The sequence below is a fragment of the Penicillium waksmanii genome (genome assembly GCF_028829765.1).
Source record: "Penicillium waksmanii strain IBT 27052 chromosome Unknown utg000004l:1.0-5674109.0:1.0-5678898.0, whole genome shotgun sequence".
Classification (NCBI taxonomy): Eukaryota; Fungi; Ascomycota; class Eurotiomycetes; order Eurotiales; family Aspergillaceae; genus Penicillium; species Penicillium waksmanii.
In genome coordinates this window covers 5,453,681-5,471,489 of record NW_026643251.1, presented here as the reverse complement: position 1 = coordinate 5,471,489, position 17,809 = coordinate 5,453,681, and the positions used below count along the sequence as shown (strand labels likewise).

The following is a 17,809-nucleotide window of genomic DNA, read 5'->3' as shown; positions in this document are numbered from 1 at the left end:
ATTCCTGAGTCTCGCTGGCCCGCCCCTGGTAGCTGATGTGAGATTCGGCACAATTTGTCGTCGTCATTCAGCCTTCCGCCAACCAAGTTGCAACATTAGTCTCAAGCTCCATGGACCTACGGATACAGTGAGTTTCAGCTACCAGCCGGCGTAATTGAGTAAGGCCACTGCAGGAGAGCCTGCATCAGCATCCGCACTCTCTCCCCCGTGGCCTATAACCCACACAATACGAACGAACTTACGGTACTGTACAGCAAAAGGCGGGAAATAAAGTAATATTGTCCAACAGAGGAGTAATAGTCTGGTGATAACGAAGGTATTGACGACGATCTTTTCCGTGGGAGTCATGACATACAGCCCAAATGTGGCTTCATAGCGATAATACTCCAGCCTTAGAAAGTCCACACATTGTTGGAACATATTGTGAGGTTGTTTCCGTAGCGCTGCTGTTGGCATGCTGGATATCATAGTTGAGCTGCGTCTACTGATTTCGCTAGTCAACTATAATGCATATGTGTGACACGGTGATAGTGGCACGAAGCCTAGAGTGGAAAAAATGATTCGATCCCTCCTGTTATGACATACTTCATCGAAATGGAATCAGGGACCCATAGAACTTTGACAAATTCGGAAATTAAGGGGATTTTATTCAGCCTGTAACAATTGGCGAGCTCAGACTGAGTGATTTGGGCGGGGAGGTCAGTTGAAGGTAAGACAAAGTACTGACGAAGGTATAGGCACAGCGAAGAGGGTAGGAAGAGCTTAGCAGAAGTCCAACTCTCTGCTTTTGAGCTGCTGCCATAGATTAAATTAGGAATAAATATCCATTAACAAAGAGCATACACGTTCATACATATTTTTAAGTGGCTGAAAGAAAAATAGAGAGAGGGAGGTAGCAGAGACAGGGCTTATACGATAATTATTACTCTTATACAGATTAGGAGATTAAGACTAAGATTAAGATAATATAGCTAAAGTCTAAAGGGTTTACTATACCTTTTGTTAACAATATTTAAACTAGTAATAGGGAAAAGCAGGTTATAAAGGCTCTATTGGCTACTATATATAAGTAAAGAAGCATATAATCTACTGCTATAATATAAGATAATAGATAATGCTTTAGTATCTATATAGGCCTAGAGCGGCTGCCAAAGGGCTTAGTTAATCTTTGTTTAGATAATCTTAATACAAATCAGATAGTGTACGATGGGAATGCTCGCTGGCAGTCTGTCAAGCAGACGGGTCGATCACAAGAGGACAAAACCACCACACTCGCAGAGTGCAGGAGAGTAGTAGACAGTGCGTGACGCTATAGAAATGCGACTAATAAGACATTCGAGTCTTCATGGACATGCGATACACCGATACCGCAACCTCAGCCTCAGTAGACTCCGCAGAAAGAATAATTCATAAGGGGGAACATGCACCTTGTTATTGATACTATCGAACGAACGCTACTTATTCTTCCGAAACGATATTGCTGCCTTGTTACTAAGGCCCCAATCACCTGACTATAGGATACCGGTGTTGAGAGCGGAATTCCCCATTACACTAGTTAGTTGGCAGTAATAAAGTCTGAGTATAACCTGATTAAAGTAACACCCTAGATAAAGTTTGGTTAAAATAGAGCAGATTAAGCTCTTCTGTTAGCCGGTTACTCTCTATCCTTTTTCCTAGCTCCTTTTGCTCTACTTAAGCCCGCTTTAGGCTATTAAGAAAAGCCTCTAGCTCTTTGGACCTAGACAGACTACTTTCTTTGAGTAAGATTACTGTCTCCGTAGAAGATTATTGCTATACTGTAGGATTAATAGGTATTTAAGCAGTAATTCTATATATAGATACAGTGCCTGGGTTAAGTTCCTTTCCTACTGCTTCTTTGCCCTGACTCTATTTAAGTAAGACTGTTCCTAATAAGATCTGGATATATTTTCTTCTAGTAGCTCTAAGTTCTAGAGCAGCTTCGGGTGAGCAGTAATAAGAAACCGTTCCCAGTACTGGTTTACTCTGTAAACCTCAGGGAGTAGAGCGATCTCTATCCAAAGAACTTCTCTGATTAAATATATCTTAGTCTAGATCTGGCTCTAGAATATCTAAGTCTATAGGCTCAGGTATGTTTTTTGAATTATCTGTCTTATAGGGAATCAGTTGGCGTATTAAAGAATTACTCTATCTAAGAACAGATAACTTATCTGATATATCTATATACTGAGCAGACCTATCTAAGCCAGGTATGCTATCCTTTTTAATAAACAACAGCTATTATACCAATTCTTCCAGCCCTTAGCCTGCATTTACACCCCTATTTTCTCTGGTATTGATAGGATCAACCATTGGTGACTTCCCCAAAAATACAAAATAAACGAAACACCAAGCAAGAAAGGTAGTAATTGTGTCAGTGACTCTGACATCGGCATACAATTAATCTAAGAATAACAAAGAGGCATCTTGTATATAGGTGCGGGTCTGTGGAACTCCAGAGCGAGCGTGTGCCTTGACGGTGCTATATGCCAAAAGATCTCGCGAGGGGCCAGGCTGATCGGGAACAGCTTCGGTAAAACAATCCACAATCCGACGTACCGGAATAGCAAATTGCTGGTCATCGTATCGATATCGGCGTGGTTTTCGGGCTATATATAATTGAGGTAGGCTGTATATCACCGTGAGGTGAGGGGTCAGGTAAAATGCGGAAATAACTTCTGTGATTAGTTCGTTGCTCCAACTGCCCCAAAGCCTTATCTCAGGAATGATAGGGTTGAATAATGAAGAACCCCAAAGAGGCCAAGCTAGATTTTGAATAGGCTCCTTTCCTAAGACGGCCCAAACCACCCCCATTAACACAAGAAAGCCTCGAGATATTCTTCGCTGCGCCTCCATAACGTCATGGCGCTTTCTTCACCAGCCGGGAAATCGAGATGCGGTAGATTATGCACCTGGCAGTCATTCAAGAAAGCTCCAGGCTGATCTGCGAAGTCTTATATTAGCGTATGGAGATGCCATTTGGATGTTAATCAGTTAAATTTCACTCACCTTCTAAGCCCGGGTCGAGTAATCCCCGTAACACGATAGCACTACCCTGAGCAAGAGACTTTGGCGCCTGCTGCAGAAACATCGGAATCTCTTCCCCCGCTATAAACCAACTCAGCTTAGTCCTAGGATCTAGATATAGATCCGCGAACCTATTTTCTTCCGCTCCAGCCATGTGTTTATCTGATCCTTCGTGACATAGGTCTGGATATTGGTTTTGGTATCTATGTAGAAAGCCAATAAGAGGGTAAGACGGGTCTCAATCGGATCTGAAGTCACACTTACTGCCAGGATTTGCCGAGAATGCGGCAATAGACCGATCCCGGTATATATTCGAGAGAGATTTGGCAAATAGGATATTCGCCAGCGAGGCTTGCGAGTACCCATCAAGACAATGATAGTCCTCTCCATTCTGTTAAAGTCAGCGATCAGCTCAGGTAAAAAGTCAATAACTCACTGAAAACCCAATATCAACCCACGTTGGTGCGCGTACGTCAGTACGCACACTAGACGTCACAAGAACGACCCTTGACCTAGGCGCCATACAGTCAGAAATCAACTTAATAAATAGGAAATAACAAAGATAATTCCGTTGGAAATGCGACTCAAACCCATCCCTCGTTTTTTCCCACTCAACAGCCATCACAGAAGGAAACCCTATAAATCCATTAATCGGTACACCCATTCTCTTAACAGTATGACCCGCTTCCTGAAATGAGCTGATACTACTAGTGTCCGCGGTTATGAATACCATCTTTACGTTCCTGTATTTGCGGTGGATGTGGTCGATAACGGGTTGAAGTTCTTTTTGGCAGTGGCCAGTGCAGATTATTACGCCTGCGCCGGCGGCCGCGAGGGCATCTGCTGTTGCAGCGGCTAAGGCTCCTCTTTTTAGACCTGCTAGAATGACTGTAAATGTTAGTTAATGGGCGATGCGTGGGTGTGGGTGTGGCTTTATACATGTCTTTCCCTGCACCCGATCCGGGAACAGATGGGTGATTTCCGCGCCGTGGGTTTGATCATTGAAGATATAGCTCATATTGTTTCATTCAGTTGAGGAGATGTAGAATTGCTGCTGTTGATGGGTGAAATTTTGTTTGGAATGAGTTCGGTTCTTTCGTCACCATGATCTCATGATGACGAAAGGGCATTAACAAAATGTATATAGAAAGCTAGTGATTCTAATACCCTGTGATTAGAATAATATTTTTATAGAAGTTCATATATCAGAAATAATCCAAGATTATAGAAAGTAATAAGATGCGTGAAGAAATGAAATCTAGACTAGAACTACAGTACTATACACGAAAGGTAGAAAGCTGCTGTAGGTCAAAAACCAAGCCGCATCATCGGAAATAATGTCTTTTCACTGTATAAAAAGAACGAAGTTGAGTTCCAATTCATTCGAGCCTCGCGTTGTATTTAGTGTTACAATCTGAATATCAAGTTCGCCGATTCGAAGGTACATGAATAGCGAATTGCACCTGTAAGGCTCAAGGAAAGACTGCTCACTGCGGACTATGCGATTAGTCATCTGGATTTCATCCTTTCATTGGTCAACATTGAACTGCATGCAAATAGATCTTCTTTTCGAGCCTTTTCAAGCCCCGTTCTCCAGCTCTTCCTTTCAGGGTCGAGGTGCGCGACGCGCGTGTCTTCCACTGTCAAAATACCGCCAAGACACAGTATCAGGAGTAGAGTAACCACATTAGGTATAGTAGGTTTCGAAGAAAAGAATCTGTTGTAGCATGTGTCAAGTAGTTGTATTATCTAAAGACTGTGTGGGTCACGACCCAGTATCATAGATAGAGGTCTAACCATATGCATGAGTAGTGCGTATCAGGGTGACAGGACAATACATACAGGTGCTCCAACAGGATCCGTGTGTGGGAGTGGTGAAGCTGATTTCGATCCAGGGTGTATTCTCTACACCTCCACCGCTGTGGGATTTTAGGAATGGGAGCCCAAGAACTCCTCAATTTCGAATCCGAGTGTACTAGTTGGAGGTTGTGTTGACACTACAGTGATATAAATCTGCGGCGTTATGTACCGAGCGGGAGCTAACTGCAGATCGATGGCGGACCCACCAGCGGGGGAGGGTGGGTCGTCTAGGCCTGACAAATAATTTGCCTCGTCAACGTTGTTGGCAAAGGTGAAACGGTTCAACTTAGCTGGCAAGTCCGAAGATATGGACCGGCTCTGGCAATTTAACTGCCCACAGCCTCAAACATGTATTTGTTGACTTTGCCATCGTAGCTGTCTCGATGGCTGTTCTCAACTCTGGACATGTAGCTATTCTTTCCTCGCTTCATTTCTCTGATGCTGGTACGGAATGGACGGATCCTCAATCAAAGTATAGCTCGATTGACTCCTTGCTAGAATGGCCCAAGTTTAGCTAGCCCGCTGTGCACGCGGAGAGCTCTTTTTACCAACAGGATACGCCGAAAGTAACAGCAGGGTTGCACCTATCGCCGGGCGCAGACTTGCGAGCCCAACCGCGAAGTTCTGCGAACTGTGGATTAGAACAGTTCAACTTGTGTAAACAGCTAGTTAGACAACATTTGTGCCCGTTGAAGACCTATTGATCCTGTGCTGAAGGTTCTTACCACCCCGCTTCTTTGACTTGTATCCCAAATGTGAGAAATGATATGGCTGGCGTAGGCTAAGGGCAACAGCGTCTTCCACCGCAAATATGTAGTCGCTCGACCAATCTCCACGCGCGTACAGTCTCACCCCCGTTACGCTCTATTTAAAAGGCACTTGTAACCTACTTTTTACGAAAGGTCTATTTTGTCAGCAGCGCCCCACGTGATTTCAATATCCCACTATAGGAGCCATTCGAAAAATCTCACACACTCGGCAGATGCCAGACTTCCGACGTCAATTGCAGCGCGCACTGTTGAGGGATTAAACAAATGTTATAGGTGGATTTTTTAGAATCTGGACGATGATCTAGAATTATTTTCTTATATCCTGAGACTAAGGATTACTGGGGAGTTAATTGATAGGTTACTTTAGAGACTTATTTACGAGTGTTACTAACTTTAATGAACGAAGTTTCTGATGTAATTTTTATGTATGATAATGCTCCTTATTCCCCTGATCTAAACCTAATTGAAAACCTTTAGGTATTATTGAAGGCAAAGATATATAAGCTACAGCCAAAGCTTAAAGCTACGCCTGATACCGATGAAACTCTTAAATTTTTGATTTAAACTGCACAAGAGGCCTGGTCACAGATTGATCTATCAATACTAGAAAAATTAGCTGATACAATGCCTCATAGAGTGGAGGATATCATTGAAAATAGGGGGTGGTATACCAAATGTTGAATATCATGAAGTTTTTGACTGGCAGAATATTATGTAATATTCCTGGTTATATGCAAGCATAAGGGTCCTGCACCGCCAAGCAGTGAGCCTGACTGCTCCAGGCCCCTTGGGATAGATCAGCAACAATAATAGCAATGCGCCTGGGTTGATGTGGTCTGCTGTCGACAGATGAGGATCGGCGCGCATTGTCAACCGCAGCGAATCGTCATCCCGGGGTGACCGATCACGAACCTCCACCGAGACAATCCTATGAAACAGCTTTTGGAGAGCACTGGGTTATATTGGTAGCATTGAACCAACGTATGGGGCTGCTTTCGGCGCAATCTGTCATACATTGCCAGCAGAGAGCACGGGAATGCTTTTATGCTCTGCATCACTCAGTATTTTCCGAGCTTGAAATCTTTCTAAGACACTCTAGACACGGACATTAGTTAGATTCGTGGGAGGGCTAGCAGTTGGGCCAATTATCTAAGAATCCTTCAAGTCAGCGGGGTGTCAAGTGTTGGCATCGATGCACATACCTGCCATGATTGTAGTTCTCTATCGAGCATAGACGAGCTAGAGGTGGTGTCTCGGGTGTCAGTATAATAGAAAGTAGGAGGGATCAGGTTCCGTACCAACAGAAAGGAATTCTAAGGTGAAGGTCAGGCTTGAAAGAGGAAAGTTGGGTTCAAAAGCTGATATTATTATCTTGGGAAGAGGTCTCGTAAGCCTAAGGCAATGAAGTGGGCAACTATTCACTAGAGGAAGAAAGACGTAGGAAACGTCCCGCTGCGCTCGGCCCTGCCCATAGGACTTTCCTCTTGGTCTTTACTCGGTTTACTGAACTAGAGCGCCCACAGAGAGGCGAATAAGCTAGTTATGGAGCCAATGGTCGTATTCTTGCAAGTAATAGACTTTCCTTATTCGACATAATGTATCAGCTGAATTTGTGTTACTATCTTCTCATCACCAGGGGTGTCGCTGAGTATGAACTGTCAGAGATATTCGTAGTTGCTTGAAAGCATAGATAATGGGTGGATAACTTACTCTTCCATCCCAGCACCAGAAACTGCCACTCTCATTCTTCTGCTCGATGACCTTGAGCATTCCTGTAACGCTTTCATCGGCCTGGATGGACCCTTGCACTTCCCAACCGAGATCAATGTTGGCCATATCTCTGTAATACCGTCAATAAACGTATCAACGCCTGGTAAATGTTTTGCGTACGTTTGAACTTCACCTGGATGCATTGCTAGGATGCATGTATTGCTCCACTTCTCGCCCCTTCGCGTTAATTCGGCCGCCATATGACGAAGCATTTGATTCAGCGCGGCCTTACTTGCGCTGTAGGCCCCAAATCCATCTTCATCATCCCGGAAGATGGTAGTCGAGCCAGAGTCCGAGGAAACAAAGACAACCTTGGAAGGTGGTGATTCTGGGCTGAGATTCACGAGTTTCTGGGCACAGATAATGGGACCGATAGTATTGGTATGCAAATGAAGAGCAAAGTCGGAAAAGGAGCTGTGGGAAAATTCAGTGCTTTGAACCCAGCCAAGTAGAGATTCGGCATAAACTCACATTTCAGTTGCACGGTTGGGGTATTTAAGAATGCCAGCATTGAGTACAATATTCTTGACATTCAGTCCACTTCGGGCAGCTTCCCCGACTTTATTTGCAAATTTCTATCATCCTTAGTACCTTACCGGTAAGCCGATTGCCTCCAAACAGACTCACGTGAATACTCTCTTCATTTGTAATGTCGCACTCTTCAATCATACAGCGCTCTGGCGATGTGTGATGAGATCTTAACTCGAAAAGTTGATCGGCCTTCGACAAGTCGCGGATCCCTGCGATGACGTGGTGACTGTTCTGTAGTAGTTGACGGACGAACTCAAGGCCAATACCTCGAGAGGCGCCGACGACAACCCACGTATCCGCCATTTTGCCAGAAAAATTTTTAGTTACTCGCAATCTCAGTATTTCAAGACTCCTTTAAATAAAATCCAGGGTGTTGATTGGAAGGTGGGGCAAAGGTAAGGAAGCTAGTGGGGTTGGCAGACAACTTTGGATAGGTCGGCGCAACTCTTTCCCGAAATGGCATGTCTACCCTTATTTCTGAAAATGGAAATGGGAAGATGAACGATTCATATCTATGGAGTTCGATAAACACCATCGTAGAAACCAGACTACAAAGAAGTTTACTCTACAAAGAAGTTTACCAGAAAATCTCCCAAGACGTCCACGAGAATGCTCGCACCCACGCTCTTCGAATACTGACAAGATCGCAACTATACAAATAGGAGGGTGTCAACAGTAGGGAGGAGAAATTGGGTCTTGACATCCTTCAAAACAAGGATTGACACAAAAGTCTAGCACAAAACGTCAACGAAAAAAAATGACTTGAACTTCAAGCTAGCAGTGATCTACCAATATTAACTCAAAGCCCATTCCAGGAAAAGCTGGTTTCGATTCTGTAAGTAGTTGAAGCAACCACGGCATTTGCGTCTTGACGAAGCTCAATACTACATGCCCGATTGGCATATTTTGGTGGGCTACAAGCGGCTGCGTCTGGAAAGCGAGTATGCCGGACATGAAGGACTCAGTGAGACTGTTTATGTAAGCGTGGGCAACGAAGTCATTTTGCTTCTATATACTCATTGTGAACGAAGGGTTTCCAAAGGGTCTGGAGCAGCCGGGTTGTAACAAAGCGCAAGGCGTTGGAACTCTTATCGTTGGTCGACCAGATTCACTCATAGGGAGTGACAGAGCACCGAGATTTCGTCATCAAACACCTGGAGGCTTGGCACGCAGTAAAAAGTATAACTCTAATACACGCGTAGCGAAAAGTGAACGGCTTTAGTATAATCCGAATCGCTGGACCAAGCATGCCTTCGCGATCTGCGCACGACCAATCCCGTCGATGATAAAGAACGTATCAAGAACACAAAGGGCGAACTACTCAAAGACTCTGTCAGTATGAGGAATTGATGTACTGGCTAGTACTGAACATGTACTGAACATGTCCAATAGAATCAGATGATTGAATGTAGGTGTTAATATCGGCTGAGCGATCTCAGGGGTCTATATCGAACTATGGCGTGATATGGAGCCATAACTCCGAATCTCATATTAAGGTGAATTAGGTAAAAGATGAAATAAGCCTCTCCCGAAATGTCCTAGTGGCACTCGACCGCTCCCTCAGTTCGTCCTTAATGAGAAGCCTAATGAAGTCGAAATTAAGGATATTAGTGATACAGAAGAGCAGGCTGACACTTCTGGAGATCTGGTTGATATTGATCATGATGTTGACGTTGATAAGGTTGATGAGGTTGATCAAGGTGAGCCGCAACTACCAAATAGTAGTATACAGCCACGTATGTTAGGGAGAAAACGAAAGGATGTAGAGCATGATATATATAGGTGTTATTTGTGAGGATGCTCAGATACTCACAGATCAAGATCAGACGTAGTTATCAGGGAACGAAGTAGTAGAGGTTCGACGAAAGCAATAGCTTGAAGAGAAAGTAGAAGAGGAAGCTGAGACGGAAGCCAGATACAGAGATACAGGTGTAGGCGTAGATGCCTAAGCGGAAGCCATCCGCGTAAGGCATCAACAACAATGGGAACGACCTAGTTCGTTACACCTATTACACCTATCGGCGTATCCTCCGGGGGCTTAGGGATTTCTGAGGCCACAACTAGTATACTGCCATATAATAGTCATGAGGAAATAGGGCTGACTATCTCAGGGCTCCTACTAGCCAGCCCGTTGTTAATGATAGACCGGCAACTGAGGAGGCCCGACAAATGACCTGCTAGGGAGCGAATACATGAATAAGATCCTCAAGCCTAGCAATCTAATTAGGCTAGATAAGGCAGAGAAGGGGGGTCGAAGGCCGCTCCGTCATGTGCCGATCGGATGGTTCAGGTAGACATGTTTTAGGTTACTCATCAGAAGGACTTATACTCTTTTCATTCACAGAGGATTTTCAAAAAGATCTTCCACTATTGCATTGATCGAACTTCCCAAGGAGGCTCTTGTTTTCGATGATTGAATAAAAAACCAAGGGGGATATTTAAGCCATTACTTAATACCCGGCAGCGTTCAATAGATATGACCATATCTCTCCCCTAGTAGGAAATGGGGGAACCACATGTACCATCTCTTTCAAAGTCATACCTTGCATAATTGCCACCTGGCTAGCATTCAAAAACTCAGATCCCTCGACAGCACAAAATGTGGCGCCAACCAATCTATCAGTTTCTTCCTCAATCACCCACCGAGCCCAGCCAGGTTGCCCATCTCCATAAAGCCATGCTCCTGGAATGGAGAAATCGCTGTCAGCAGTTCTCACCTTGAGGCCACTAGCCTTAGCAGAAGCCAAGGTATGACCAACAGCAGCGATGTTGGGCTCTGTAAAGATGACCTGGGGGAAGGTACGATCAAAGGACTTCGACTGTGTCACTGAGACTCCAGCGGGTAGATTCAGCTTGACAGATAGCTGCTTCTGCTTTATGGAGGATAGAATGGCGTTGCTGGCAATGCGGGCTTGGTATACTCCCATGTGAGTAGTTGGACCAAGACCGTTGACGTCTCCAATTGCATATAGCCAGGTTTCAGCGGACTCTGGTACCGGAACCGCGAGGGCCGCATCGGTTTCCAACGGCTGGCCATCTCCAACCAGGCCAATAGTATCCAGCCCGAAATCATAGGTCCTGGGCCGTCGTCCCGTCGCGTTCAAAAGCACGGATCCCTTGATCGTTTCTCCGTTGGACAGCTCAACAATCAACGAGTTCGCAGCGTGTTTTTCCACCTTGGACGCCCTTGAAGATAGCTTTACTGACACACCACTCTGCATCAAACTCTTGCGTACAATCTTTGCAGCTTCCTGCTCAACTGTGGGCAAGATTTCCGCCGTTGGCGTGATCACTGTGATTTTGGAGCCCAGGGCAGAGTAAAAAGTCGCCATCTCGCACCCCACCGGTCCAGCACCGAGAATTATCAGATGCTCGGGGACTTTGTCTGAAGCAACTGCATCGCGGTTGATCCAAAGCTCCTTGCCTTCCTCGAGAGATTCTATGCCCGGGATTGAAGGCACAGCATGAGTAGAGCCTGTCGCAACGACGACCGCAATCCTTGCTTCAAATAGATATCTCTCCGTTTCGCCGTGCGGGTGGACGCTAACTTTCTTAGTGCCAGCGATCCGCGCGAATCCTCGGATTAGTGTTGCCCCACTGGCTCCATTCGATATAGATATCCAGTTTTTGTCATCCCATACATCAACAATCTTATCTCTTCTCTCGAATACGGCCTTAGAATCAATCTTATTATCACCGAGAGCCTCTCGGGCTCCGCCAACGGCCTTGGCTGCCTCAAACGCTTCGACGGGCCGAAGAAGTGCCTTGGATGGAACACAACCGAAGAAGTGGCACTCGCCGCCGTACAGCTCGTGTTGAATTACAGCAACGCTCAGACCAGCTCGGGCGAGACGGCCTTCTGCGAAATTTCCAACCGGGCCGCCGCCGATTACAATAATGTCGAACAGCTTTTCGACGACGGAAGAAGGGTGGTAACCCTTAGGGTGGATATCAATGCCTCGAGACGCCATATTGATATGTCTGATCAATGATATGAACAGTATTCGTAAGAAAGAAGAATTTCAGTATGATAAGCGTCTGTAGAAGGAAGTGGTGGGGGGGGCAGTAGTCTAGAAAAATTAAGTATTACTTCCTGGTATTATCAAATACTGTGCTTAAGCACTGGGGAAAAAACTGGAGCTAGTCCCGCTCAGAGTCAGATGCGTTCCAATCACTCAAGGCGGCTTGCATCCAAGCAATGAAAGTGCATTACCACCTGACCAATCAAACGCTACGCTTTGACACAATCGCCTCCATTTTCGGGCTTAGCGGAACCCTCGCCGATGAAGCCATGTCACCGCCATTTGGTCTAGAGCGTTACTGCCTGTGGAATGAAATTACACCACCAATGAAAGGGGACTGCTCGCCGTGGTGAGTCTTGTTGCCACTATGTCATGTATACCGACCAATCACTGAGCACCCTTGTAAAAACGGACAACAAGATTAACACGTCACTATTAGAAACCTAACAAATACCACACAAGGATTAACCGCTGGATAGTGCACCGTTCGTTCCTTGTCTGCTTTCTATAATTGACTTTGTGACATCAACGATAAATCAGCCAAATTAGGCAACGCACGCGACATCACAGTCTAGATATTCGGTGCCATCGGACCGTTGGCCGACCGGAGGTTGCTCCTATCATTTAGCGCGCTTATTTTCGATAACAAGAAGACAGCAAAGCCATGGTCCGGCCCCTTCGAACTTCGTGTCATCGGCTGACGCCCGATATCTGTTAATGAGAAAGCTTTGTCCATCACATTCTCACTGGGGTTTGCGACCTTTTCGCTTGCTGACGGCGGCTCAAATGTTATTATTGCCAAGCCAATGTCCTGGCTAAAGAAGAAAAAATTTTAAATGGTACCTTCAATAAATCTATATCGGAATCTTACTCTATCTTGTCTTGAAATCTTCTAATAACCTAGAAAGCAGAAACCCTCCACACACTTGAAAGGATGCTGACAGCGGAAAGGTGTGCGGAAAATTGATCGATCATGCCGTGTCTTCTGATAATGCTGGTCCTTATGCTCTTTGAACGCACAGGGCTGGGTCTCACAGCAGCGACTCCACCTTGCGCAGGGTATACATCCATCTTCATAGCACAATCTCAAGAATACCATCTGTTTGTCGCTCAGCAGTATATAGCTCCGGCGACCTAAAACAACGGTTTCGCTCTTGCTCGAGCGGATCCTTGCGAGACTATTGAATGATACAAGACATGCACCAAAATCCTTCGCAGCTTCTGCCGCATCGAGCGACTCTAAAACAAGTCCCACTTCAAATTCTTCTCTCAGTCCGCACAAGTTGGCGCGCTGGAAAGAAGTCTCCTCGTCCCGGGTGTCAGTATCGTAAACCCTCCTCACAGAGCTCGATGCCGGCTTTCCACAGCTTCCGGTCGAGAGATTGTTGGAAACCACTCCAGATTCTCTGCAATCGCACTCTCTATTTCTTCGATGCGCGAAAGCTTATTCTTCCGGTCATACCAGATGCTAGTGTACTTGGAGTGCAGATCTCTTACTCTCGAAAGGTCTTGGACCTTTCTCGCGTCCATTAGCTCTCTTGCCAGATATTCCAAGTCGACAGTGTGATACATCGTTTGGAAACTTCCACTGGACCCTGGGACAGTGTTCGAGAGTTCGTCAATGATAGAACGGGCGCGATCGAAGTCCGCGTTCAATACAGCGTCGGCCTGAGCATAGAGTCGATTGACAATAGACTGCCCCTCGTGACATTTCTGGCGAATGATTTTGATTTGTTCGACTACGTCGAAACAATCGCTCAAATATTCGCTTTTCTCAATCATATTTTCTATACAATCCAAATGCTTCAAGCAGGTGCTGTATTCATTTTCAGTCATCGTCTTCCTGGCTAGCATCCATACCTCGATGAAATCCTCCACCTGCGCAACCATATCTGCACCAGTAAGATTCTTTCTGTGCTTTCTGATGTGTCTTAGCATCTTTTCTCGAGAAAGACCTGGGAGATATCCATCGCTGCCTTGCTCTGCGGCAATCTTATCCACTTTGCAATTGGTATAAAGTGTGAAGAATTTCAATGCTATCAAACACGTGCTAAAGTTTAACTCTCGCTATACCCAGAACACTCCCGGTGAGAGTAACTTACTGGAGGTGGCTGCATCGGAATTGGATCCAACCACTCATGAGGTCAAGCCCGTGCAACACGAATTGAGATAAATCCATAGGTGGGAGGTTTGAATGATATTTGTTCCGGGAAAGTGGCGCGGTACACATCGGACCGAAGTTTAAGTCGACATAGAGGGTCAACGTGAAGAATAAGCGTTAGTTAGCGCGGATATACTGAGCAGAGAGAATGAAGTCATATCGAGAAATCATCAATTTGAGGGTATAACGTACCTTGCACAGTGGTAATCGCGCGCTTTTGATGTAATCTGAGCTCAAATTGGCCGTGTGAGAGGCATATTTGAAAGTAGAAGCTCTGAAGAATGGACTCCACCATTTCAAGAGCTTGAAGTTACAGGTATCACTGTTAAATACCTTTTGACTGAAATGTAGTAGTTTCACCGCCTGCGAGTATTTCAAAGCCTAAAGCAACTACAAGTAAATATACAGATTCTGTCAACCATTTTACCAAACATGGTAGACTCGCAAGTAGCTCAGCCATCCCCTTGCGTAAAGCCCTTAAGTGATGGCACAGGACGGCTGCTAGCATCCCAATTATCTGGGAAAACAACTCCCATGCCATATTTCCGCGGTCGTTAGGTATTATTAGAGGCTCAGGACCATGGAAAATTATCATATATATAGAACGAGTAGCTAGATATTTCAGCTGCGGGCCATCTCTAGCTTCCAATTGCGCTATGCCCCTCGTCAGAGGTATCAATATAAGCTAGAATCACGATCTAATAAGCGTAAAACAGCGTGTGATCATGTATACAGAATCAATAGCATGGTTTAGCTGTGTAATGTAATTACTTAAAAGGATACTAATCTCAAATGTTGCGAACAGCCAAGCTAATGATCGATCGGACAGTGCAAATGGTAGCCAGTGAACTGTGCCAGGATTTAGACCTTCAAATCTCCCCGAGGAAGGAAAGGTTTACCAGTTTCTTTGGGTTTTATCAATTGCAGCTGTTCCTGATCTTAGATGTTGCAATAGGTCTTAGTTTCAAGGGTCTCTCTTAAACAAAAACAACCCGGACTTTCTAAAAGCCCTGTTTTGGGTGTTCGTCATGCTGGAAGTTAATAGAACAATAATTCTAGTGCCTTCTTGCTAGTGGTATATATAAACATGGTAGCTCTAGCCGATGGCCCTCTGAAAGGGAGTTATTTCTTCGAATAATTTTATGTAAATGCGGTGTCAAATGGCAGGGGATTTCAGAACCCCCCAACCCTTGGAGGCTAACCTTATACATGGCTTGACATTTGCAGGGACCCATTTGGTCCGCGAATGCCTTTTTATCCCCATAGGGTAACATGATTCTGAGTAACGGCATACGCAATGTGGAGATTTTGAAGTGTAGCTTCAACACATGGAAGTAGCTCAGGCTTAAACCCTAAGGTAGTGGGCGCTAACACCAAGCTTGATAGGTAGAATTATCATCGACTACTATATACACATACTGATGGATTGAATATGGTCACACAACCTTGGAAATGCGAGCTGGAAGCATGATTCGCTAGGCCTCAAGCGAAGAAAGAACTTGAAATAGATATATTGCGATCGGAGAGGCATTGATATCAAGAATTCGACCTGAGACGATCATCAAGGACCTGGCTCCCCAATGTTGTTAGAGATGATGAATGATCATTATGGTCGGTATCAGTTGATTGTCGTCTCATTATATCAACAAATTTCGGCCACGTGTTGGTTAAGACGAGCCATTTGATATGGTACTGGACATCATCAAATATAGAGAGACTAAAACATTCGGGAATGTGTCCTGTGTATGTCGGAACAATACACCTTTGGATGCCGATCTTGCCCAATGATGGTGTCTTACCATCTTCCACAAAGGGAGATGTAAAGTTGACGTTTTTATCACCAAAGAGTAGTCTTGCTGGGGCTTCAAAAACTTCCTGCAAATGACCCAGACTTTGTGAGGATATGTTGAGGGGAAATTCAGCATCTTGTATACTGATAAAAGTCACATAAATTCCCAACGCTTGGTTGAACGCATTAGGGACTCGGATATTATCAATGTTTGCCCCCCCAAGAACATTTCCAACTCCTAACTTCACCAAGAAAAGCAACGTTCTCACCGGAGAAGTCACTCAGTGCGGCGAATTGCAGTAGTGGTTCTGAGCCCTTTTCAAGAACATGCTCAAGAGCATCCATTGTATATAGCCTATCACCAAGTGGTTCCTTGAAATACAGAGCCGACTGAGGGCTTTCTGCAATTGTGGATGAAGAGGAAGACTCCCATTCGAATGAGGGCGATGAAGGGATTGACTTTGCGATCATTGAGAAAGAAGTTGGATCGTACTTGGCCATCGAGTTTGCTGTTCTTCTGTTCATCGCCCGCAGCCTCAAAACCTGGAAAACTGGAACAAAGACGGTAAATATCTCCCACATGAAGATTGACAAATGTATCCTATCAACTGTGTTAGCTGGAAAATATCTATACGAATGCAGGGACATTACCATTGACTTGGGGCAAAGTAGACGTTTATTTTTGCAAAGACAGGGAAGTATGATGATATTAGGAACATGGGTGTTGCATGGAGACTAGGGCCTGGGGGTACATATGTAAGCAAGCGTGAAATATAAAAATTGAGTAGTGTAAGCGTACCTCGCAACACAGCACGCGATGGTTTGTGTTCGCCATCCCATGGTGTCTCGGACTCCCCAGGCCCTCATGAAGAGAATCGGTGCGGCCTAGAGAAATTATATTGTGTAAGAATTGTGTCTGTGAGCTGATAATCATTTTTAAAAACGCACAACCCATGTCCAAACGACCTGCCATAACACCGATGGCCACCATTCCCATCCCTGATCCATCGAGGTTCTTTGCTCTGCGAGTGTTGTACCATGCACTTCCGTCCCAGAAATACCATAAGTTGGGTGGTATTTAGCGCAGGCAAGCCACATACCAATTGTGACAACGAGCTGTGTCAAAGGTAGAAGTGAGTTGATGTCACCTATCGGATAGCACGGAGAGAGTAGATACCTGGAACACCATGCCCGTCGTTATGAGAAGTAATACTTTGTTCATATACTTCATGCTTTTCCATCGACCTAAGATTGAAGATTTTTCTTTGTTACACTTTCTGGCGTTATAGAAATCTGCATTGGCGAATTGTCTTTGTGCTTTTGCGACATAGAGGAAACGGAGGTTGGAAGCTTGAAACAGGGCAATTCCAAAAGGAAAATAAATGCCCATGGCAAAATACTGGACATCAGAAGCAACAACAGTAGGCATTGTTGGTCGGATTGGATAGGTTATTTGGCCAAGAATCCAGTATACATGAAGCAATGCGATTGCAGTGAATGTCAATTTGATCCCGCGAACCCTTATGATAGGAATTCGACGATTGAACCAACAAAAGAGCATCCCGCCAATTAAAAGAACGGACCAAATAACACATAGTAAAATATAGAAAACACCCACCCGATCCAAGTTTGGAGGCGAAGTCGGAAGGTTGTAAACCGTAAATCCTGCCATACCGACCTGAGGCGGGAAGTAACGATTGACGATAGTTGGGATACAGATGGAAGGTGATGGGAGTGGCAGAAGGGTGAAATAATCTATTGCTAGCTGGAGGCACCGGATATACAGATTCAGCCGATAGTTTCTGGTTGCGACATCGCTAAATTGGGCGAGAAATTGCGTCGATTTGTCTATCTAAATATG

General features: G+C 45.0%; 5 protein-coding genes across 5 annotated transcripts; all 5 read right to left on the bottom strand.

The window, feature by feature from the left end:
- Positions 1–2,831: 2,831 nt before the first annotated feature.
- Positions 2,832–4,063, bottom strand: N7481_004883 (putative oxidoreductase, short-chain dehydrogenase/reductase family; the record flags this gene model as incomplete). Its single annotated transcript, XM_057264102.1, has 6 exons — positions 2,832–2,962; positions 3,028–3,126; positions 3,177–3,248; positions 3,310–3,436; positions 3,482–3,933; positions 3,985–4,063. 6 exons carry the CDS (start codon positions 4,061–4,063, stop codon positions 2,832–2,834), a joined length of 960 nt encoding a protein of 319 aa, XP_057125763.1.
- Positions 4,064–7,258: 3,195 nt separating this feature from the next.
- N7481_004882 (uncharacterized protein) lies at positions 7,259–8,279 on the bottom strand (the record flags this gene model as incomplete). The annotated part of the gene is made up of 5 exons (XM_057264101.1): positions 7,259–7,330; positions 7,386–7,515; positions 7,566–7,859; positions 7,917–8,020; positions 8,073–8,279. 5 exons carry the CDS (start codon positions 8,277–8,279, stop codon positions 7,259–7,261), a joined length of 807 nt encoding a protein of 268 aa, XP_057125762.1.
- A 2,147-nt stretch (positions 8,280–10,426) lies between these two features.
- N7481_004881 (dihydrolipoyl dehydrogenase family protein) lies at positions 10,427–11,947 on the bottom strand (the record flags this gene model as incomplete). The annotated part of the gene is made up of 1 exon (XM_057264100.1): positions 10,427–11,947. The coding sequence occupies one exon, from the start codon at positions 11,945–11,947 to the stop codon at positions 10,427–10,429; it is 1,521 nt and encodes a 506-aa protein (XP_057125761.1).
- A 1,389-nt stretch (positions 11,948–13,336) lies between these two features.
- N7481_004880 (uncharacterized protein) lies at positions 13,337–13,888 on the bottom strand (the record flags this gene model as incomplete). The annotated part of the gene is made up of 1 exon (XM_057264099.1): positions 13,337–13,888. One exon carries the CDS (start codon positions 13,886–13,888, stop codon positions 13,337–13,339), a length of 552 nt encoding a protein of 183 aa, XP_057125760.1.
- A 2,418-nt stretch (positions 13,889–16,306) lies between these two features.
- Positions 16,307–17,377, bottom strand: N7481_004879 (uncharacterized protein; the record flags this gene model as incomplete). The annotated part of the gene is made up of 4 exons (XM_057264098.1): positions 16,307–16,499; positions 16,748–16,833; positions 16,897–17,064; positions 17,126–17,377. The coding sequence occupies 4 exons, from the start codon at positions 17,375–17,377 to the stop codon at positions 16,307–16,309; spliced, it is 699 nt and encodes a 232-aa protein (XP_057125759.1).
- Between the last annotated feature and the right edge of the window lie 432 nt (positions 17,378–17,809).